The sequence below is a fragment of the Tachysurus vachellii genome, chromosome 22, assembly GCF_030014155.1.
Source record: "Tachysurus vachellii isolate PV-2020 chromosome 22, HZAU_Pvac_v1, whole genome shotgun sequence".
In the NCBI taxonomy this organism is placed as follows: Eukaryota; Metazoa; Chordata; class Actinopteri; order Siluriformes; family Bagridae; genus Tachysurus; species Tachysurus vachellii.
In genome coordinates, this window is record NC_083481.1 from 447,501 (window position 1) to 472,495 (window position 24,995).

Sequence of the window (24,995 nt, forward strand, 5' to 3'; positions counted from 1 at the left end):
TGACACTGCTTTGGCTATTTTATTGTGTGAACATTGAAATATTGATGATATTAATATTTTATTCAGTAAAATTACACTTTATAAACCAGGAAATAAATCAGGGAGAGATTTAGCTCAAGTTGTTCCATCTCTAATCCACTGAGGTTTGACCTGGTGAACCTGAACATGTTCCTCCACTTGTCCATCGTTCCTACAATTAAATCTTCTCATTAAAATGAAAGAGTAACAAGTCACACACTTAATCACTCGACTTATTTTTACCTTCCAGTCTGTGTTCAGTGTGGAGCAGTGTTGAGTCTCGCACCACCACTTTAATGATTATACACAAACCCTCTGTGTGTGTGTGTGTGTGTGTGTGTGTAATGGAATGCTCTACATAATATACAATAATAATTTAGAATAGAATAAAAATATACATATATAATGTAACAAACATTACAAAGAGCATGAGAGTATAGTGTCATGAAATAATACTTAATAAAATTAAATAAATTAAATTATAGAGTTTAGCATTTGTCTTGTGGAGGATAAACTGAAATTATCTGTATCTCCTGATGTGCTAGCAACAGAGACACAGGAAGGCACTAGTATTGCTTTATAGGCTTAAAAACAAGACATTGCACAATACATCAAGTTGTAACGACAGTTAAATAAATGTAATAACATTTTAATGTTGGTTAAATTATGAGTGTTCGTTAGCTGCTGCACAGCAAACTAATTGAAAATAATTCTATAAATAATAATTCCACTACTGACTAAAACAGATGAGAGGGAAGCAGGTAAAAAACAGATTGATACACAACAGAAAGAAGGAGTTTGTGCTCATATTCACTCATTCCCAGGTGAGTCTCCTCATAAAGGTGCAGTTTAAAATGACTGAGATTAAACATAACCCAGTTTGGGTCAATTCTGAACTCCAGCACTGGGTACAATGTGGACTGATCCAGTGTGAGTTGTTTTAACTCAGCAACGTTGTGTTATAATGTTAACCCTACATGTTATAGTGATTTATTTTTATTAAAAACATGTTTCTCTTTAGAAATACATTCTGTAACTATATATTGTGTTAGACATACATTTATTTATGAAGAACTTTATTTATATAGATTATATATTTGACGAACAAAAACAGTTTTTCTACAGAATGTTAGCCTATTAATTTTACACCACAAAAATAATGACATTGTATTTATGTATTTTATTCCTTCTAAATGTAAAAATATAATTTTAGTTATGTACCCAGTAATATAACTATAAGTATACATGTGTAAATAGTGTAAATTATATTACAATAATAAACAAATAATAAATCACACAAACAGTAAAATGAACAGGGTTCAGCTCGAGTTCATGTGGATTTTCACATGTGGATTGTTCCAAATAATCCCTCAGGTTTTTATGGGATTGAGGTCCAGGGAATTTTATCCAGGGATCAGAGGTCATTATAAACTCAGTGTAGAATTGTGTTTAGTCTGATTCACTGTACACGATGAACACACACTTCTCACGTCTCTGAGTCTGTTTAATGTGTTAGAACTAAATGAGTGATGAGTTAATAAACATGTTCTCTATTCTCCATCATGGTAATGCAGGAACACTGGAGTCTTCATCACACACAGATATTCATTAGACCCTGAATATGAAAGAAAAACATGTGAATTAATCAGCACAAAAAATTAACATCTGTGTTCTAAAATTTAACTAGAACAAATGAGAACTTCCACAAGTTCTACCAGGATAATGAGCAGATCTTTACCCATCACATCACTGCTCTTATCCAATCACAGGAGCTTTTTTAAATAACAAACACTACTGTGTCATTTAGATCTTGTTCTACATTTATATTTAAGTGCAGACTTTAAGAACAAACTCAGGTGAATTTTACAGGAATGACAGAAGACACAATGTTCATTAACAATCACCCTCATCAACTCATTGGTGACCTTTTGTAGACTGTCTGAATCCCTGTTTTATGGTGGCTGAGAAGTGCAAAACACATTAACAAATCTGAAAACACATTAACAAGTCAGACAACCCGGAAGAGGTTGGTATAGTTTGTGAATGGAAACTTACCGATCATCGGACGAGACACCTTTCATTCACCTGAATATCTTGAATGACAGGTGTCTTGTCCAATGATCGGTAAGTTTCCATTCACAAACTATACCTACCGCTTCCGGGTTGTCTGAATCAGTGCACGAAACACATTAACAAATCCGAAAACACAACGACAAGTCAGACAACCCGGAAGAGGTTGGTATAGTTTGTGATTGGAACACGTACCGATCATTGGACAAGACACCTGTCACTCAAGGTATACATGAAGTTCAACAGTCTGCCGCAGGGAAAAGTTGGAATGGATGAATGGAATGGATTACTGTGGATTAATTCTGTTATTTTCTTATAATTAAACGGAGAACTTTACACATTACACATAAGATTCCATACCTGTATATCTTGAGTGACAGGTGTCTTGTCCAATGATCGGAAAGTTTCCATTCAAAAACTATACCTGCCGTTTCCGGGTTGTCTGACTTGTCGTTGTGTTTTCGGATTTGTTAATATGTTTTGCACTTCTCGGCCACCGTACTGTTTTCTGCCTTCAAATGAATTTTACATCAACACACTTTACTAAACACAAAACAGCAGTAAAGAGAATCGTTAGAAAAATTCTGATTAAACAGAATATAGTGACATTTTCTAACCTGATAATCTGAAGGTTATTGAAGAGAAATGTGATGTGTATCAATGTGTAATGATAATGAGGTTAAACTTTTATTAAAAGGTCATTACTCACCTCAGTGTCTGTAGTTTGTAATGTTTATCATCCTTAAGATCAGACAGCAGCTTCTTTACTGAGTCTCCTAGTTTATTATAGGACAGATTCAGTTCTCTCAGGTGTGAGGGGTTTGATCTCAGAGCTGAAGTCAGAGCAGCACAGCCTTCATCTGAGACACCACAATAAGACAACCTGTATAGAGACACAATAACACACTCTTCACTGGTTGTACACAGGGACGTTTCTAGTGTTTAATCACTTTGATCACAGACACACAAGAATTTTACAGAAACCTGAAAACACAGATTTATTTATTTATTTTTTGACAAAAACAGCAACAAAGCCTTTATTTATTTATTTGTTTGTTTGTTTTTTGTTTGTCATCATATAATGTAAGAAACATGAATGTAACTTTGAGCTGCAGATCATTTTATTATTTCAGTTTTACATTTTATTTCACTGTAAAGATCTTTGCTACAATTACACATGTAAACTTTTTTAGCTAAACAACCTTAAATCCACAACTAGTATTTTTGTAAGAAAACTAACTAACTAGTCGTCTAAATGAATAAATCACTTCAAAAAGCTTTCACTGATGACTAACTCACATCCAGTTTTAGAAGATTTTAGACATGAGAAGAGAAAAGAAAACCTTCTGAAGTCCTCATTCATCTAAATCCACATTCACATACGACTCATTAACACAGTGATAAGTGTTAGTCTGGTAGTTACATCTCCTCAGTCCTCAGATACAATGTGGGATTATTAATTATCATCTGACTGCAAGTCGACATTTCTACAGAGAAAAGTGACAAAAGGAGCACGGTGAGGGGGCGGGGCACAGTGATGGGCGGGACACAAAGTGGGGGTGGGGCACAGTGAGGGGGCAGGGCATGGGTGTCAAAGTGAGACAGGGCACAGTGATGGTGTCAAAGTGAGGGGGTGGGACACAGTGATGGGGTCAAAGTGAGTGGGTGGGGCACAGTAAAGGGGCGGGGTACAGTGAAGAGCTGGGCACTGTGATGGGCGTAGCTTATGAGGGGCGGGGCCTGTGACTGAAGGGTACAGGATATTTTCACTTCAGCTAACATTACAATCAGTCTTCATGTTTTAAATCATGATGTAAATATTAATGTCTGATGAAGACGAAGCCTATTTTCAGACATATCTACTGTAATCTACATCATCAGACACTGATTTATCAGGAACATTTTACTGGGGCTCGAGTGTCGACCCTGACTGTAGACAGTGTGTATTATTGTGGACTGAGTAACACACACTTTACAGACCAGGACAACACATAAGACTAGAACTTGGACTTTTTCTGGACTTTCATACACAACACTGATACATCAGCCAGATTTTATTTTACACATAACATATTTCATATATTACAGTATTTAACACATCTGAACTTTATTAAAACACTCACATTGTTCTGCCACTGATCCATATTCACATTTATTTTTACACTCCATTAAACTGATCCTTACATTTCTATTTGTTACATCTATTCTATTTTTATTCTATTTTCTTTTTTATTATTCTATTTTATTTTATGTTTAAATCACAGACAGATTAAAAACATTTCACTACGTGTCGTACTGTGTAATCACAAGAGTTCACATGAACAGATCTTTCTTGAGAAGATCAGACTGTCAGTAATCAGACCTAAAACAGGGTCAGACTCTAATTAGTTTTTGGAGAAGTTGTTAGTTCATTGGTGTATTTTTTAAACCCAGACTGTGAAAGTGTAAATGGTTTATTCAGTATTGACAAGAACAACTGTGACTGTGTTTTATTTATACACAATGTGTTTATCTATTATTACGACCTGGATGAAGATTAGACCATGATTTATTATTAATGTTTTAATAGATGATCTTACTTCAGTGTCTCCAGTTTACAGTGAGGATTCTCCAGTACAGCAGAGAGACTCTTCACTCCTGAGTCTCCTAGTTTATTATCAGACAGATCCAGTTCTCTCAGGTGTGAGGGGTTTGATCTCAGAGCTGAAGTCAGATCAGCACAGCCTTCATCTGAGACACCACAACCACGCAACCTGTATAGAGACACAATGACACACTCTTCACTGGTTGTACACAGGGACGTTTCTAGTGTTTAATCGCTTTGATCTATTTTTTTAAAGCCTTTATTTATTTATTTATTTATTTATTTATTTATTTATTTATTTATTTATTTATTTTCATCATATAATGTAAGAAACATGAATGTAACTTTGAGCTGCAGATCATTTTATTATTTCAGTTTTGCATTTTATTTCACTATAAAGATCTTTACTACAATTACACATGTAAACTTTTTTAGCTAAACAACCTTAAATCCACAACTAGTATTTTTGTAAGAAAACTAACTAACTAGTCGTCTAAATGAATAAATCACTTCAAAAAGCTTTCACTGACTAAATCACATCCAGTTTTAGAAGATTTTAGACATGAGAAAAGAAAAGAAAACCTTCTTTTAGCAGTTAACAATTTAACATTATTGATCAAATCTGTGGCAAATAAATCAGATGTGTAAAACAGGAAGCCCTCATTCATCTAAATCCACATTCACATACGACTCATTAACACAGTGATAAGTGTTAGTCTGGTAGTTACATCTCCTCAGTCCTCAGATACAATGTGGAATTATTAATTATCATCTGACTGCAAGTCGACATTTCTACAGAGAAAAGTGAAAAAAGGAGTACAGTGAGGGAGTGGGGCACAGTATGTGGCAGGGCACAACGTGGGGGGTGGGGCACAGTGAGGGGGCCGGGCATAGGGGTGTCAAAGTGAGAGATAAGGCACAGTGATGGGGTGGGACACAGTGATGGGGTCAAAGTGAGGGGGTGGGGCACAGTAAAGGGGCGGGGTACAGTGAGGTGTGCAGCTTATGATGGGTTGGGCACAGTAAGGGGTCGGGGCACAACAAGGGGACGGGGCACAGTGATGGGCATAGCTTATGGTGGGCGGGGCTTATGGCTGAAGGGTACAGGATATTTTCACTTCAGCTAACATTACAATCAGTCTTCATGTTTTAAATCATGATGTAAATATTAATGTCTGATGAAGACGAAGCCTATTTTCAGACATATCTACTGTAATCTACATCATCAGACACTGATTTATCGGGAACATTTTACTGGGGGCCCCTCCTTGAACCTCCACCTTATTGTGGTGGAGGGGTTTGCGTGCCTGAATGATCGTAGGAGCTATGTTGTCTGGGTCTTTTTGCCCCTGGTAGGGTCTCCCAAGGCAAACAGGTCCTGGGTGATAGGCCAGACAAAGAGTGGTTCAAAACCCCTTTATGAAGAAAAATAAAGCAAGGTCCGTGACGTCGCCCGGTATGGCGCAACCGGGGCCCCACCCTGGAGCCAGGCCCGGGGTTGGGGCTCGCATGCGAGCACCTGGTGGCCGGGTCTTACCCCATGGGGCCCGGCCGGGCTCAGCCCGAAGGAGCGACGTGGGGCCGATCTCCTGTGGGCCCACCAACTGCAGGAGAAACCGCAATGGGCTGGTGCAATGTGGATTGGGTGGCAGTCGAAGGCGGGAGCCTCGGCGCCCCAATACCCGGACACGGAATCTGGCTCTAGGGACATGGAATGTCACCTCGCTGGGGGGGAAGGAGCCTGAGCTGGTGCAGGAGGTCGAGAGATACCGACTAGATACCGACTAGATACCGACCACAGCTTGGGCTCTGGAACCCAACTCCTCGAGAGAGAGGCTGGGCTCTCTACTACTCTGGAGTTGCCTGTGGTGAGATGCGGCGGGCTGGTGTGGGCTTGGTCATAGCCCCCCAGCTCAGCAGCCATGTGTTGGAGTTCACCCCGGTGAACGAGAGGGTTGTTTCCCTGCGCCTTCAGGTCGGGGAGAGGTCTCTCACTGTTATTTGTGCTTACGGGCCAAATGGCAGTGTAGAGTACCCGACCTTCTTGGCGTCTCTGGGAGGGGTGCTGGAAAATGCTCCGACCGGGGACGCTGTCGTTCTACTGGGGGACTTCAACGCTCACGTGGGCAGCGACAGTGACACCTGGAGGGGCGTGATTGGGAGGAACGGCCCCCCCGACCTGAACCCGAGTGGTGTTCTGTTATTGGACTTCTGTGCTAGTCATAGTTTGTCCATAACGAACACCATGTTCAAGCATAAGGGTGTCCATCAGTACACATGGCATCAGGACACCCTAGGTCGGAGGTCGATGATCAACTTTGTGGTTGTTTCATCTGACCTCCGGCCGTATGTCTTGGACACTCGGGTAAAGAGAGGGGCGGAGCTGTCAACTGATCACCAACTGGTGGTGAGTTGGATCCGATGGCCGGAGAGGAAGTTGGACAGACTTGGAAGACCCAAACGTACTGTGAGTGTCCGCTGGGAACGTTTGGCAGAGTCTCTGGTCAGAGAGATCTTCAACTCCCACCTCCGGCAGAGCTTCAACCAGATCCTGAGGGAGGTTGGAGACATTGAGTCTGAGTGGACCATGTTCTCCACCTCCATTGTCGATGCGGCCGTGCGGAGCTGTGGCCGTAAGGTCTCCGGTGCCTGTCGTGGCGGCAATCCCCGAACCCGGTGGTGGACACCGGAAGTAAGGGATGCCGTCAAGCTGAAGAAGGAGTCCTATCGAGCCTGGTTGGCTCGGGGACTCCGGAGGCAGCTGATAGATACCGGAGAGCCAAGCGAGCTTCATCCCGGGTGGTTGCAGAGGCAAAAACTCGGGTCTGGGAGGAGTTCGGTGAGGCCATGGAGAAGGCTCAAAGAAATTCTGGCAAACCGTCCGGCGCCTCAGGAGGGGGAAGCAGTGCCCTGCTCACACTGTTTACAGTGGGAGTGGGAATCTGCTGACTTCGACTGGGGACATCCTCGGACGGTGGAAGGAGTACTTCGAGGATCTCCTCAACCCCACCGACATGTCTTCCACTGAGGAAGCAGAGGCAGAGGGCTCAGTTGAGGACTCATCGATCCCCCAAGCTGAGGTCACTGAGGTGGTTGAGAAGCTCCTCAGTGGCAAGGCACCGGGGGTGGATGAGATCCGCCCTGAGTACATCAAGTCTCTGGATGTTGTGGGGCTGTCTTGGTTGACACGCCTCTGCAACATCGCGTGGCGGCTGGGGACAGTGCCTCTGGACTGGCAGACTGGGGTGGTGGTCCCTCTGTTTAAGGGGGACCGGAGGGTGTGTTCCAACTACAGAGGGATCACACTCCTCAGCCTCCCCGGAAAAGTCTATGCCAGGGTACTGGAGAGGAGAATTCGGCCGATAGTCGAACCTCGGATTCAGGAGAAACAATGTGGGTTTCGTCCCGGTCGTGGAACACTGGACCATCTCTATACCCTCACCAGGTTGCTGGAGGGTTCATGGGAGTTTGCCCAACCAGTCCACATGTACTTTGTGGATCTGGAGAAGGCATTCGACTGTGTCCCTCATGGTGATCTGTGGGGGGTGCTCTGGGAGTATGGGGTCCGGGGCCCTCTGCTAAGGGCTGTCCGGTCCCTATATGACCGGAGCAGGAGTTTGGTTCGCATTGTCGGCAGTAAGTCAGACTTGTTCCCGGTGCATGTTGGACTCCGGCAGGGCTGCCCTTTGTCACCGGTCCTGTTCATTATTTATATGGACAGGATTTCTAGGCGCAGACGGGGGCCCGGAGGGAGTCCGGTTTGGGGACCACGGGATTTCGTCTCTGCTTTTTGCAGGTGATGTTGTCCTGTTGGCTTCTTCAAATCAGGACCTTCAGCGTTCACTGGGACGGTTTGCAGCCGAGTGGGAAGCGGCGGGGATGAGAATCAGCACCTCCAAGTCCGAGGCCATGGTTCTCAGCTGGAAAAGGGTGGCTTGTCCCCTTCAGGTTGGTGGAAAGCTCCTGCCTCAAGTGGAGGAGTTTAAGTATCTTGGGGTCTTGTTCACGAGTGAGGGAAGGATGGAGCGGGAGATCGACGGGCGGATCAGTGTATCTTCTGCAGTGATGCGGTCGATATACCGGTCTGTTGTGGTGAAGAAAGAGCTGAGCCGCAAGGCTAACCCTAACCCTAACCCTAACCCTAACCCATCTGGCACTTTGGAGAGGTTTTCTCTTTGTGGATGAATCCCGGTTTTCACTGTACAGGGCAGTGTGTATGGCATCATGTGGGTGAGCGGTTTGCTATGACAACGATGTGGATGGAGTGGCCCATGGTGGAGGTGGGGTTATGGTATGGGCAGGCGCATGTTATGGACAAAGAACACAGGTGCATATTTTGATGGCATTTTGAATGCACAGAGATACCGTGACGAGATCCTGAGGCCCATTGTTGTGACATTCATCCATGACCATCACCTCATGTTGCAGCATGATGACGCACAGCCCCATGTTGCAAGGATCTGTACACAATTCCTGGAAGCTGAAAACATCCCAGTTCTTACATGACCAGCATACTTACTGGACACGTAACCCATTGAGCATGTTTGGGATGCTCTGGATTGGCGTATATACGACAGCGTCTTATATACCAGCCAATGAAGAGGAATGGACCAACATTCCACAGGTCACAATCAACAACCTGATCAACTCTATGTGAAGGAGATGTGTTGCACTGCGTGAGGCAAATAGTGGTTACACCAGATACTGACTCATTACATACAGTAAAACTGCACATTTTAGAGTTACCGTTTATTACGTCAACAAGCCTAAAGCACACCTCTGCAATAATCATGCTGTCTAATCAGCATCTTGATGTCACACCTGTGAGGTGGATAGATTATCTCCCAAAATGAGAAGTGCTCACTAACACAGATTTAGACAGATTTGTGAACAATATTTGAGAGAAATTGGCCTTTTGTTTATATAGAAAAAGTCTTAAATCTTTGCGTTCAGCTCATGAAAAATGGGGCAAAAACAAAAGTGTTGTGTTTATAATTTTGTGCAGTGTATTTTATATGTCCATAAAACTTGACTCGGCTCTTCCGCACTCCTGTCTCACTAATTGATGCTTAAATGAAATAAACCCTTGGTTTTCCTCCAACTTTAATAATAATAATAATAATAATAATAATAATAATAATTATTATTATTATTATTATTATTATTATTATTATTATTATTATTGTTATAAAAATGTTTCCTCTAATGAGTATAAAACTTTACAAAGTCAGCTTTCTATAAAAGACCATTTCCACCTCACAAATAAAACTTAATAATGAAGAAAAACTTTTTGTGGATTAGAATTTTTCATGACTGCAGTAAACATGGTTCTTTATGTCTGGTACACAGGTGTGTTTAATATACATCAAACATCCAACATAAAACCAGCATTAACTTCATCATTATTTTAAGATATTAAGATAAATCATAACTACAAAACTTTAAAACTCCCTCAAATGTAATCACCTGCTTCTACATGTTTAATAGCTGCCCTTCAGTATCATTCATTTATTAATGCAGATTCTATTCCCTAATTTATCTATTTACATGAACTCCACTCTGTATCACCTTCAGGTCAGAACATCCCAAAGTCCATATTAGAGTGTGTTCAGTTTCTCTCTAACACTGTAACAGTAGAACAGTTATATTCACATTTACTTACATTGCTTTACTGGATGTTGTAATCACAGGCATCATCTTCAGAACAACATCTTCTGTTATCTTATCTGTACTGAAATATTTACTCTGGTCAAACTCATCCAGCTCCTCTGATGATGTCAGTAACACAAACACCAGAGCAGAAAGCTGTGAAGAAGAAAGTTCACTTTGTTTTCCAGATTTCAGGAAGTGTTGGATTTCCTCCACTAGAGAATCATCACTCAGTTCATTCAGACAGTGGAACAGAGTGATGGATTTCTCTGTAGGAAGATGTTCACTGATCATCTGCTTAATGTACTGAACTGTTTCCTATGTGCTCTGAGGGTTACTTCCTGTCTGTGTTACTAAAACATGTAAGAGTTTCTGATTGGACTCCAGTGAGAGACCCAGAAGAAAGCGAAGGAAAAGATCCAGATGTCCAGTCTGACTTTGTAAAGTCTGAAATACAGCACTGCAGTGTACACCTGAGATTGTATTTTCTCTCTTCCTCCTGTTAGAATCTTCATTCAGTATAATAAAACTTCTCTGTCTATTCATGAAGGTCAGGTCCGGATGTCCAATCTGACTTTGTAAAGTCTGATCTACAGCATTGTTGTGTACACCTGAGATTGTATTTTCTTCCATCCACCTGTTAGAAACCTGATTCTGTATAAGAACATTTCTCTTCTCCTTCATGAAGGTCAGGTGCACATACAGAGCTGCGAGATGCTCCTGAATGCTCAGATGAACAAAGCAGTACACTTTACTGTGGTGAAGCCCAAACTCCTCTCTGAAGATCTGAGTACACACACCTGAGTACACTGCTGCTTCTCTCACATCAATACCACACTCTCTCAGGTCTTCATCATAGAAGATCAGGTTCCCTTTCATCAGCTGCTGAAAAGCCAGTTGTCCCAGTTTAAGAAGCATTTCTTCAGCACTCTCCTGCTTCTTTGAGTATTTTTCTCTTATGATGTTTGTCTGAATGATGAGGAAGTGTGTGTACATTTGAGTCAGAGTCTTGGGGATCTCTCCACTCTCTGCTTCACCCAACATTCTCTCTAGAACAGTGGCTGAGATCCAGCAGAAGACTGGGATGTGACACATGATGTAGAGGCTTCTTAATGACTTCAGGTGTGTGATGATGTTATTGGCCAGGCTCTGATCACTGATCCTCTTCCTGAAGTACTCCTCCTTCTGTGGGTCACTGAACCCTCGTATCTCTGTGACTCGATCCACACACTCAGAGAGGATTTTGATCAGCTGCTGCAGGTCTGGAGGTGATCCAGATGAGAGCAGAGGGAAGCAGATTCCCTTTGATCAGGTTTATCAGCAGCACAGGCACTGATGCTGATTCAGTTACATCACACACTCTCACTGTGTTCTGGAAATCTAGAGGAAAACGACACTCGTCCAATCCGTCAAAAATGAACAGAACCTTTTCCAAACTGGACATTTCTGTTTCTTTTGTTTCCATAAAAAACACATGAAGGAGCTCCATCAGACTCAGTTTCTGGTCCTTCATCAAATTCAGCTCTCTGAAAGGAAGTGGAAATATGAGGTGGACGTCCTGATTTACTTTCCCTTCAGCCCAGTCCAGAATGAACTTCTGCACAGAGACTGTTTTTCCGATGCCAGCGACTCCCTTTGTCAGCACAGTTCTGATGGGTTTGTCTTGTTTAGATGATGTATTTGTCAGCACAGTTCTGATGGGTTTGTCTTGTTTAGATGATGTATTTGTCAGCACAGTTCTGATGGGTTTGTCTTGTTCAGATAAAGGCTTAAAGATGTCATTGCATTTGATTGGTGTTTCCTCTGTTGTTCTTCTCCTGGATGCTGCCTCGATCTGTCTCACCTCATGTTCATTATTGACTTCTCCACTGTCTCCCTCTGTGATGTAGAGCTCTGTGTAGATCTCATTCAGGAGTGTTTGGGTTCCCAGGTTTATTATCACTCCATTCAAACACTGAAACTTCTTCATCAGATTTAATTTGAACTTTTTCTGGAATTCATTTACAGTAGCAGATTCTGGGTCGTGCCTGTGATATGGAGAAGCAGGAAGACACAGGGTTCATTTATTAGACTTAATCATCTGTTTTCAATAATCTAATGACTCTGTAGTATATAGACTATTATTTGGACACTTAAGCCATATTTGAATGCCATCGTATGAATTTCACTGCATTACAAAACAACATGTCATTTGAAGAAAGAAACCACAAACACACATTCCAATCAAAACATTTCCCAAAAAAACAGACTGAGTGATTTTTAAACACATAATAGTGGCTTTATTAAGGTCACAGTTCTAGTGTTGTAGTATTTAGTTTGCCCCCTGTTTATCTCGTTAAATTACCCTTTAAGTGTAACTTTAGCATTGACATTAAAAGTTAAGAGACGTTACTGTGTAGAAGTGAGGAGTCTACAGCTTTAACCTCCAGATGATGATCCATAGACTCATGACTCTTCATGGAGCTACAACTGTGTGTTGGTGATTCTGATCTCTTTCCCTGGAGTTTACTGTACACTTTTTATGGACACTTCTTTAATTATTTATTGACAGTTTTTAACTCACTTGATAACTGAATGTGGATTTTTACATACAATAAACAGAATGACTTTTTTATGCTCAATGGTGACTGTGGTAGCTTTTTTCACTAGTGGAGCCTTTATTTAAGTTCATTTTATATTTACTCACTAAACACACTGTAGCACAGAAACTAAGAGTCCAAACCCATTCCAGTAGCACACTGTCCTTGTGCACAAAGGACCTGCAAATCAGATTCTGTACCCTTTCGCTATAGTATCTAGACCCCATTGAGAAACACTTGGAAGGTAGCGTAGGCCAGGTGAACCACAGAGTCAAGGCTCCCCGGAATCCCAGCCCTGAATGTAGGGTTTTCTTTTTGTAACTCCTACCATAGATGACCTATCTTAGGTCCTGTCTAGACTGATGGGGCTGGCCTTGGCTTGCTGACCAGACACTTTTCCTTATGATAGGGTGCCCAGTAAGCAACACAAGCCTTCCTCTCCTGTCTAAGAGAGCTAGACTGGGGCCAAATATAGCGTTTCAGCGTCAGTTCAGGCAGGCCACATAGTCAAGCTCGGCTATCAGCTGATGTCAATTTTCTAACCCCGCCTATCAGCTGATCTGATTCCTAAGCGCGCTATTGGTCCCTTTCAAACAGGGCGCCCTATTTAAATGCTTTTTTTAGTCTGTCTGCTTGGCTGTTTCCTCTGCATTGCTGCAAATGCGATTTAAACTCGGTGGCTATTTGGAGTTTAAACCGCAAGCTATCTTCTATTGTTGGGCTGTTTCCTCTGCTTTGCTGCTGCTGCGATTTAAACTCGGCGGCTAATTAGAGTTTGAACCGCAAGCTATCTCCTTTTGTGTTCGCGATATGGAACTATAAGCGGTCGTGATTACTATTAGTATACTCGTGCCGAAGGGGAAGTTTGAAGACTCTTTGAACTAAGGTAAATCGATACGGTGCGCGTGTTCGTGTATAATGGTGCGTTTGTAGCCGGTAGCGACCTTAGGGCTGGCGTGTTGTACAGTCTGTTATGCTACGCTACGTTAGGCTATGCTTCGCTATGCTATGTATGTTATGCTATGCTAGGTTATATTGTATGTTACGCTATGTTATAAGATAAGGTTATGCTATGCTTTTGCATTGCTCGTCATGATGGGTCATGCCATGCTTGCTATACTAGGCTAGATTACCTCATGCTAGGTATTGCATGCCTTGATATGCCTTGCTAAGCCATCTCGTTATGGTATGCTAGGTTATGCTATGTTATGTTATTGTAACCGGTGTTAAAAGAGATGTGTATTAATTAATTTATTTTTAATTCACGCAAAATCCTTGCTTTTGGTTGAGATCAATACCGATGTCTTCGAAGAATAAAAGGGAAAAAGATACAGTAAAGTTATTTTATTTCTTAAGTTTTGTGGGCGTTTTGTCTGTGACGTCAGCACTGCGCGCTCTCGCTTCAGTCCGAATGAGACCTGAGCAGAGCGAGGTTGGTGTTTTAAGCGCTCCGGTTTATTCATTCATTCATTCATTCATCTTCTACCGCTTATCCGAACTATCTCGGGTCACGGGGAGCCTGTGCCTATCTCAGGCATCATCGGGCATCAAGGCAGGATACACCCTGGACGGAGTGCCAACCCATCACAGGGCACACACACTCTCATTCACTCACACAATCACACACTAGGGACAATTTTTCCAGAGATGCCAATCAACCTACCATGCATGTCTTTGGACCGGGGGAGGAAACCGGAGTACCCGGAGGAAACCCCCGAGGCACGGGGAGAACATGCAAACTCCACACACACAAGGTGGAGGCGGGAATCGAACCCCGACCCTGGAGGTGTGAGGCGAACGTGCTAACCACTAAGCCACCGTGCCCCCCTCGCTCCGGTTTATAATGTTGAAAAATAATAAAATGTTATTGTTAAATAATGGTTCCTTGTTAGTTAAAATATCGGAAAAATATATATGTACAATAAAACGATGTAACATGAAAGTGTTTTACCTGCAGCAGAAGTTGTGTTTGTAATTGAGGGAATGCAGTGTCACGTTGTCCATTAGCATAAAAGTTGGCCTGTTAAGCGTGGTTGCTAATTCCGTGTTTGTGTCGGAATGTTTAGCAGGGGCAGGCGACGAGTGTGCAACGGTTATAACTGCATGTTTCTGATTTATGCAGGTATGAAACCATCTCTTTATTTTCTTGGTGCATAACCATGTTGGTTATATGTGTATGTATATATAACTATATCTCTTAAGATGTTAGTATAAATACTTAATATAAGTAATTGAGTAATAAGTAATTGAGTTCTCCTAGATAATTTACATATGGTATTTGTTATCATCTTATCTTATCTATATATTGTTATTGTGAAATACGATGTTTCCTGTATTATGCTCTCGCTTGAGTCCGGATGAGACCTGAGCAGAGCGAGCAGGGGCAGGCGACGAGTGTGCAACGGTTATAACTGCATGTTTCTGATTTATGCAGCAATTTTGGATAAAGCACAGCCATTGAATCAGCAGATGTCTCTGGTCTCTTATTTTACATCGCACAAGAACACAACACAGAACGGTAGCCAGATACGACACAGAGGGCCAGACCGGCTACATTGGTGGCGTGACCCGGATTCTTCAGAAGGATCAACATCAGATTGACTGCTGGGTGTCGCTGAGTGCTTCAATTACTGTTCACACTGGTTTGAGTTATTCTTTCCCTGTATAATCTGCTGGAAGAGAGGTACTGATTATTATTATACACAAAAAAAAACTGAAACAATGTCATGTACTTATGTTGTGGAGGATGTACAGGATGAGGTAGACTTTGGTAGGGGGAGAGGGCAGTTCTTGAGAAATACAATTCTTACACCCGGCCCCAACCGTGTTGTTGACTCTCCTACATTTTGCTCTACCTGGGTGAAAGATGAAAATCAGATCTCCACGTCGAACACAGCTTCACCTGACATAAGTCATCTCATTACACAGTTAGCTTATGAAATAGGTCAGTCCATTTCAGCGCAATTAAAGAAGGGGGTAATGAGGATGAAGAGGTGAACAGCAGTAAAAGCAGTGCAGGTGTAGAACCACATTCAGCTGACTCACATTCGTTGACTATGACTGGTGTAAAGTTGGTAGTACAGTCTGATGAGAAAGAGCCGCCAAGCTTTCGTGGAGATGGGACTGATAGACTCTCTATCCATGAGTGGGAAGAGAAAATCGATGTTTATCTAAGGAAAAGAGGCACACCTATCGGTGAGTAGGCTCAGGAAATTATGTCGAGACTTGAAGGGAAAGCAAGAGACATCATCAGAGTTACATTGCGCAGCAACACATCAATAAAACCTAGTGAAAACCTGAGAGTAATAATAGATATCTTAAAACAACATTTCAGTGAACTGAGATATTCAGCAATGCCACTAGCAGACTTCTACAACACCCTTCCCACTAGGGGAGAGAATGCAATGGATTACTGGATCCGCTTGAACAAAGCTGTAGATGTAGCAGAAGAATGCCTGAAAAGACAGGGCCGTAACCTTGAAGATCCTAGTAGAGAGGTGACTATGATGTTTGTTAAACATTGTCCAGATCCGGCCCTTTCTGCAGTACTGAAATTCAAAACAGCTGACAAATGGAAAGCTAGTGAAATCCAGGAACGTCTCGATGATCATCAGATGCAATTAAAGATTCAGCAGCAATGGGACAAACCAAAACGTTCACGTGCTGAAAAATATGCTGCCGCGTATCTACAGGCAGCTGCAGTGGATGAATCTATCCAGGAGAACACCCCAGTAGATCTGCAAAATCAAACCGAGTGTAATAACAGCTTACAGAGTCTTGTGGCTCAACTTGATCGTGTGTTAAACCAGAACCACCAAGCAGCAGTTCAAGCTCCATTCATGTCGAATGGCTTTCAACGATTCCAAAAGCCATGTAGGGTTTGTAAAGCAACTGATCATTCCACCACAATGCATTGCAGGCGTGATGGACTGTGTTTGTCCTGCTTCAAAGCAGGACACTGGAAGAGAGAGTGTCGCGAGTCAGGATCTGGCACCCGCAGTTCTGTATGCTGTCAAATCAAACTAAACTGCCGTTAAACTAATGGGCCTGCGCACGGAGGGGGGATGTGCAGGTGGACAAAGTCGAACCCTCGACCAAGAAAACGATGTTAATTGGGAACAATGGTACGAGAACGAATCAAAACCCAGGTTTGAAGGCGTTCCGGTTCTTTGGCAGAATTCACAAAGAATTGGGCTATTTAGTGAGTTATTCTATGCTCCAGTAGCTGTAAACAAAACATTCCAAGTCAAGGGAATGATAGACTCTGGCTCCATGGCTTGCACAGTAAATGAGGAAACAGCATCTAGGATGCTTGAAGAGAATGTCATCACTAAAGATAAAGAGTTGAGTCAGCAGATCGTCTTAATTGGTTGTGGAGGTCATCAAACTCACCCTAAATGTGTGTACGAAGTAGAGATAGAAGTGTATGGGATACAGTGTACTGTTCCTATTCTTGTCGTCTCGGGACAGAAAGACGAGCTCATACTTGGATCCAACGTCATTAAATACCTCATGCATGAACTAAAAAAACATGACGATTATTGGAGAGTGACTGCTCAGAGTTGTGACATGCCATTGCCCCCTGACGCTTCTCAATTCTTAGATATGATGGCAGGTTTAGCAAGGTGGCAGCGTGGTGAAACTCCTAATAAAGTTGGGACTGTAAAGCTGACTCAAGCCGTCACACTTTTGGCCAGGCATGAGCATCTCATATGGGGAAAACTGCCGAAAAACGCCCCTATATCCCCAGGTAGCACAGTAGTTGTTGAATCCACATCTTCAAGGACTTTACCACGAAACATCCTTGTTGGCCGGGTGATCACATCCATGTGGGGGGACGGTTATGTGCCTATGAAACTAATGAATCTTTCAGACCACCCCGTAACTTTGAAAAGGAATTGCAAACTGGCCGTCGTATCACCTTGTGTGGCTGTTGAGGACTTCACTGTTTTCCAGAACACCAGTCAGGTTGAGGAAACGGGGGAAACAGTAACTCACCCTGAGTCAATGTGTGAGGATTTTGGGAGGAAGCTTGCCGGGGTTGGCCTGGAGGGTATAGATATCGACTCTTGTCAGGTTAGCCATTCCACAAAACTAGATTTAACCCAGCTTTTGGTTAACTACAATGACATATTTTCGAAACACGCTTTGGATTGTGGAGAGGCGAAGGGTGTCTCTCATCGCATTCGCTTAATGGATGAAAGACCCTTTCGTCTTCCCTACCGGAGAGTTCCACCAGCTCATTATCAAAAGCTGAGACAAGTCCTGACAGAGATGGAAAACCAGGGCATAATCAGAAAATCGACTAGTGAATTTGCATCACCCCTGATGATGGTGTGGAAAAAGGACGGCAGTTTGAGGATTTGCACTGATTTCAGATGGCTTAATGCCAGAACTTTAAAAGACGCACACCCACTTCCACATCAGTCAGACTGCTTGGCATCCTTGGGTGGGAATACCTATTTTAGCACCATGGATTTGACTTCTGGCTTCTACAACATTCCCATGCATGAAAAGGATAAAAAATACACAGCTTTTACTACACCCCTTGGCTGGCATGAATATAATCGCATGCCGCAAGGTTTGTGTAACAGTCCGGCATCATTCATGCGAATGATGCTAAATATATTTGGTGATCTAAATTTCAGTCATCTGTTATGCTACCTGGATGACCTATTAGTATTTGTGACTACTGAGAAGGAAGCCTTGAATAGGCTGGAGGTGGTATTCCAAAGACTTCGTCAGAATAACCTGAAGTTAAGCCCTAAAAAGTGTCATCTTTTGCGAACTTCTGTGAGATTTCTGGGGCATATTATCGAGAAGGGTGGAGTGGCTGTGGACCCAGAAAAGGTGGACGTGATCTCCCGCATGACTCAGAGCGACCTAATGGAGGATGACGGAGTTACTCCCTCAGTAAAAAGGATTAAATCCTTCCTGGGAATGGTATTCTACTACCAGCATTTCATATCAAATTGCTCTGCCATTGCTAAACCCTTGTTTGCCCTCACAGCTGGCCAAAAGAGGAAGGGTAGAGGAAGGGTTATAAAACACGCAGGTACCTTTAGGAAACTGAAACCATCTGATTGGGTAACAGAGTGTGAAATAAGTCTCAACACCCTGAAAGAGAAATTGTTAAATTGTGCAGTTTTGGCGCATCCAGACTTTTCAAGACCCTTCATTCTGTCCATAGACGCTTCTTTGGATGGGTTAGGGGCAGTATTGTCTCAGATACCCCAGGGCGAGGACAGGGCGAGGCCCGTTGCCTTTGCAAGCAAAACCCTTAGTGCCTCTCAGCGGCGATATCCAGCTCACCGTCTGGAGTTCTTAGCTTTGAAGTGGAGTGTCTGTGAGAAATTTAGTCACTGGCTTAAAGGACATTCATTCACTGTGTGGACGGACAACAATCCATTGACCTACATAATGACTAAACCAAAACTGGATGCTTGTGAACACCGCTGGGTTGCAAAACTGGCCCCTTACACCTTTGAAATACGCCACATAGCGGGGAGCAAGAATGTAGTGGCTGACGCACTTAGTCGCGATCCTTTTGCAAGAACGATCAGCCATAGGTTGCTCAATGAACCGTATAAGACGTTGTTATCGGAAGCTGACGGAGTTAGTGAGGAAGGCATTCAGTACTCTTTCAGACTCAAAGTCTCTTGTCATCACCGGGAGACAGTGATTGGTTCTGGGAAGATTCCCTCCATACCTAGTTCAAATGCCTGCAATGTTTGTGAAGTTCATGCCCTTTGCGAAACATTTAACAACTGGGAACTTGGAGCAGAGTCCAGGGCAGTGCAGTTAATCCAATCTATTCAGCAGGTTGTGCCGTTAAGTCAAGACGTTTTACCGGCGTTTTCCCTGCAAGAACTTCAACAAGGGCAGGAACAGTATCCCAACATAGCTGTAGTAGTTCCCTCTGTTATCCGTGGAAGAAAACCTTCTAGATGGGAGAAATCAAATTTCAATTTGAGTGCACTCTCTCTCAGTAAACAGTGGGACAAACTTGTATTCTTGAATGGCGTACTCTATCGAGTGATTAAAGACCCAATGACTAAACAAAAGCGATACCAGTATGTGCTTCCACAGAGTTTTAAAGCCGAAGCATTAAGCGGTATTCATGACCTGGCTGGACATCAGGGTCAAGAACGAACGCTTCATTTAGCAAGACAGCGATTCTACTGGCCTAGAATGGAACAAGACATTATGTGAAATGTTGTCAAAGGTGCATTCTCGCTAAATCACCTGAACCATCTGCTAGGGCTCCATTAGAGAGCATCAAAACCTCAGCACCTATGGAATTGGTATGCTTAGATTTCTGGAGTGCAGAAGATTCAAAAAAGAACCCTGTCGATGTGTTAGTGATTACGGATCACTTTACAAAATTGCCTCATGCGTTTACTTGTACAAACCAGACAGCGAGACAGGTGGCCAGGAAACTCTGGGATCATGTTTTCTGTGTCTACGGATTTCCTGAACGCATACACACTGATCAAGGTGCTAATTTTGAGAGTGGGTTGATTTCAGAGCTACTTAGGTTGTCAGGTGTTGCTAAGTCACACACGACGGTGTATCATCCTATGGGTAATGGGGGAATAGAGCGATTTAATAGGACCCTAGGAGCGATGTTGCGATCTTTACCGCTTAAGGCAAAACATCAGTGGCCACAGCAAATTCAGACACTAACGTTCGCCTACAATGCCACTGTGCATGAAACGACAGGTTTTCCACCTTTCTACCTCATGTTTGGTCGAGTGCCGAGACTGCCAGTAGACGCAATGTTTAAGCAGGTACTCCGAGATCCTGTTGTGGTAGATTATGGTAGTTACGCTAAGACGTTACTTTCTCATCTCCACGAGGCGGCGGCTATTGCACAGCAGCATGCTGGTAAAGAGCAATGCAAACAAGCTCAAGGCTATAATAGGAGAGTGAAAGGTACTTGTTTGAGTGTTGGAGACCGGGTATTGATTGCTAACAAGGGAGAAAAAGGGCGAAAAAAGCTTGCAGATAAATGGGAGTCAACTGTTTATGTAGTCACAAATCGGAACCCTCAGACACATACTTATGTAGTGCAGAGTGAGGAAGGGGTACGGAAAGTTGTTCATCGTAATCTTCTGTTAGACATCAGTTTCTTACCCGTTCAGGCAGATTTTGGAGGAAACAGCAATCCATACCTCAATGAATGTGTTGGTGGGAGGGTGTCTGTTCTCAAGATCTTGAGGAGGACTTAGAAAGTGAAAGTTTGGAGGAACAAACAAGTCGTTGGATGTTGGATGACTCTTTGGGTCACAGCTCACTGAATGACAGTGCCTCTGAACAACCTGATGTTGAGGGAGCGCAGCCGAGTCAAGGAGGTGATTGTTCTGTTGAGTCCTCTGAGGATGACGAATCTAGAGTTGAGCCTTGTAGTGGTCAGACAGATTGTTCTAACCCCCATAGTAACAGAGTAATTCCTCCTGTAGGGACTCAAGACATCTCCAGTACAGAACAGTCTAATATAGGAACTACTCAAGGGAGAGTCACACGTGCCGGTAGAGTAGTTAAAAAGGTTAATCGTCTTATTGAGTCTATGGCGCAGAGACCGTTCAAGATTAGGTCATTCACAAACACCTTGGGTAGGAAATCCCAATCATTACTGACTTTGTTTTAGAGGGTTGTTTTATTTTTCAAATGCAAATTCTGAAATATACCTCAATATTATCATTTTTTATGATTGTTAAGCAATTCAGCTGAAGCTATTATGAGTAGACTGGTGGGATGTAACCTGATGTGGTGTAAAAGGCACCATTTTATCCTGGGAGGGTTTTAAGGCCTGATCACCCTTTAAATATCTCTCAACCTTATCTGAAGGTAGCATATTTAGGCTGGGATTGGTTGTTTTGGGTACCACAGTCAATTGTATTAGCATGAGCGAGTTTTTAGGATTTTGGTGAATTTAGGAGGGGGAGAGTGTAACCGGTGTTAAAAGAGATGTGTATTAATTAATTTATTTTTAATTCACGCAAAATCCTTGCTTTTGGTTGAGATCAATAACGATGTACTCGAAGAATAAAAGGGAAAAAGAAACAGTAAAATTATTTTATTTCTTAAGTTTTGTGGGCGTTTTGTCTGTGACGTCAGCACAGCGTGCTCTCGCTTCAGTCCGAATGAGACCTGAGCAGAGCGAGGTTGGTGTTTTAAGCGCGCCGGTTTATAATGTGGAAAAATAAAATGTTATTGTTAAATAATGGTTCCTTGTTAGTTAAAATATCGGAAGAATATATATGTACAATAAAACGATGTAACATGAAAGTGTTTTACCTGCAGCAGAAGTTGTGTTTGTAATTGAGGGAATGCAGTGTCACGTTGTCCATTAGCATAAAAGTTGGCCTGTTAAGCGTGGTTGCTAATTCCGTGTTTGTGTCGGAATGTTTAGCAGGGGCAGGCGACGAGTGTGCAACGGTTATAACTGCATGTTTCTGATTTATGCAGCAATTTTGGATAAAGCACAGCCATTGAATCAGCAGATGTCTCTGGTCTCTTATTTTACATCGCACAAGAACACAACGCAGAACGGTAGCCAGATACGACCCAGAGGGCCAGACCGGCTACATTATGCTAGCTAGGCTTACCTTGCTAGGCTATGTTACGTTATGCTGTGCCTTGCTAGGCCAGGTTAGGTTACGTTATGCTATGCCCTGCTCAGCTATGTTAGGTTACGTTATGCTATGCCCTGCTAAGCTAGGTTAGGTTACGTTATGCTATGCCCTGCTCAGCTATGTTAGGTTACGTTATGCCCTGATAGGCTATGTTACATTACGTTATGCTATGCCCTGCTAAGCTAGGTTAGGTTACGTTATGCTATGCCCTGATAGGCTATGTTAGGTTACGTTATGCCATGCCCTGCTAAGCTAGGTTGGGTTACGATATACTATGCCCTGTTCAGCTAGGTTAGGTTACGTTATGCTATGCCTGGCTAAGCTAGGTTAGGTTATGTTGTGCTATGCCCTGCTAAGCTAGGTAGGTTACGTTATGCTATGCTTCGCTAGGCTATGTTGGGTTACGTTATGCTATGCCCTGCTAGGCTATGTTACTTTATGCTATGAATCGCCAGGCTATGTTAGGTTACGTTATGCTATGCCCTGCTAAGCTAGGTTAGGCTACGTTATGCTATGCCCTGCTAAGCTAGGTTAGGTTACTTTATGGTATGCCTCGCTAGGCCATGTTACGTTATGCCATGTTAGGCCTCGTTGACTGTTATGATACATTATGCTATGCCTCAAGAAGATGCTTTCTATGAAGGACCTTCAAACGATAATTCATGCTTTTATAACCTCGAGATTGGATTACTGCAACTCTCTTTATTTTGGCTTGCCTAAATCATCTCTCGACCATTTACAACTGGTACAAAATGCTGCAGCGAGATTACTGACTGGCACCAGAAAACGTGAGCACATTACCCCAGTACTTGCCTCATTACACTGGCTCCTGGTTAATTTCCGTATTGATTTTAAGATTTTACTTTGTTTTTAAAGCTTTACATGGTTACGCTCCCCAGTATATTTGTGACCTCCTCACTCCGTACCCTACCCCTAGATCTCTTCGGTCTGCTAATCAATTCCTTCTCTCGGTACCTCGTGCACATTTTAAAACTAAGGGCGATCGGGCGTTTGCTACGGCAGCTCCAAAGTTGTGGAACAATCTCCCTCTTCATTTAAGATCTGCTACAACTGTCTCATTGTTTAAATCTGCTTTAAAAACCCACTTTTATTCTGTATGTTTTAACTCTGTTTGAAAGTGTAAAATTTTATGTGTTTTCTTTTGGTTTGTTTTGGATTGTGTTTTTACTTTTGCACTATTCTTGTTTGTTTCTACTTGATGTACAGCACTTTGGCTGCAACTTCTGTTGTTTTTAAATGTGCTTTATAAATTAATAAACTAAACTAAACATGCCTCGCTAGGCTGTGTTATGGTGCTTGGTGCTGTGCCTTGCTGGGCTATGTTGTGTTGCGTTGCATTGTGCTGTGCCTTGCTAGGCCGTGTTAGGTTACGTTATGCTATGTTGTGCATCGCTAGGCTGTTGTGATATGTCGTTCTGTGCCCTGATAGGCTGTTGTGATGCGTTGTGCTGTGCCTTGCTAGGCTATATTGTGTTGCATTATGCTATGCCTTGCTAGGCCATGGTAGGTTACATTGCGCTATGTTATGGCTCGCTAGGCTGTGTTGGGCTGTGCCTTGCTGGGCTATGCTGTGTTGCGTTGCGTTGGGCTGTGCCTTGCTAGGCCATGTTGGGTAACGTTACGCTATGTTGTGCCGTGCTAAGCTGTGGTGATACGTTGTGCTATGCCTCGCTGGGCCGTGTTATGGTATGTTGTGCTGTGCCTTGCTAGACTATGTTGTGTTGCGTTCGTTATGCTATGCCTTGCTAGGCATGTAGGTTACATTGCACTATGTTGTACCTCGCTGGGCTGTTGTGATGCGTCGTGCTGTTCCTCGCTATGCTGTTATGATACGTTAGGCCATGCCTGCAAGGCGTTACGTTGTGCTGTGCCTCCCTAGGCTGTTGTGATACGTTGGGCCGTGCCTTGCTATGCGTTTTGTTACGTTATGCTGTGCCTCGTTTGGCTGTTATGATGCGTTGTGCCTTGCTGGGCGTTATGTTGAGTTGTGCTATGCCTTCCTAGGCTGTATGATACGTTATGCTGTGTCTCGATAGGCTGTAATGGTACGTTATGACATGCTTTGCTAGGCGTTATGTTACATTATGCTGTGCCTCGCTGGGCTGTGTTGGGTTATGTTGTGCTATGTGTTGTGTTGTGATGCGTGGTGCTGTGCCTCGCTGGGCTGTAGTGATACGTTATGCGGTGCCTTGCTAAGCGTGATGTTGTGTTGCGCTGTGCCCTGCTGGGCTGTTTTGCTTTACGCTATGCGATGCCTTGCTGGGCTGTGTTGGGTTGCGTTACGCTGGGTTATGCCTTGCTGTTGTGATGTTATGCGGGCTGTTGTGATGCGTCGTGCTGTGCCTCGCTAGGCTGTTGTGATACGTTGGGCTGTGCCTTGCTGAGCTGTTGTGATACATTATGCCATGCCTTGCTGGGCATTATGTTGTGTTAGGA

At 43.0% G+C, this 24,995-nt stretch overlaps 1 protein-coding gene and 1 pseudogene across 29 annotated transcripts in view; both read right to left on the reverse strand.

Moving 5' to 3' along the window:
* The window catches only part of LOC132837931 (NACHT, LRR and PYD domains-containing protein 12-like), a 255,921-nt gene that overhangs the window by 78,817 nt on the left and 152,109 nt on the right, over nt 1-24,995 (reverse strand). For 28 of the 29 annotated variants that reach the window (XM_060857942.1, XM_060857968.1, XM_060857957.1 and 25 more), the window contains one exon: nt 4,668-4,841. In XM_060857942.1, coding sequence (XP_060713925.1) covers nt 4,668-4,841 — 174 coding nt within the window. Of the gene's footprint in view, nt 1-653; nt 1,634-2,797; nt 2,972-4,667; nt 4,842-24,995 lie in introns of those variants that run through there. The other variant, XM_060857970.1, reaches the window with a different exon arrangement.
* Nucleotides 9,919-24,995, reverse strand: part of LOC132837934 (NLR family CARD domain-containing protein 3-like) — a 38,552-nt pseudogene continuing 23,475 nt past the window's right edge.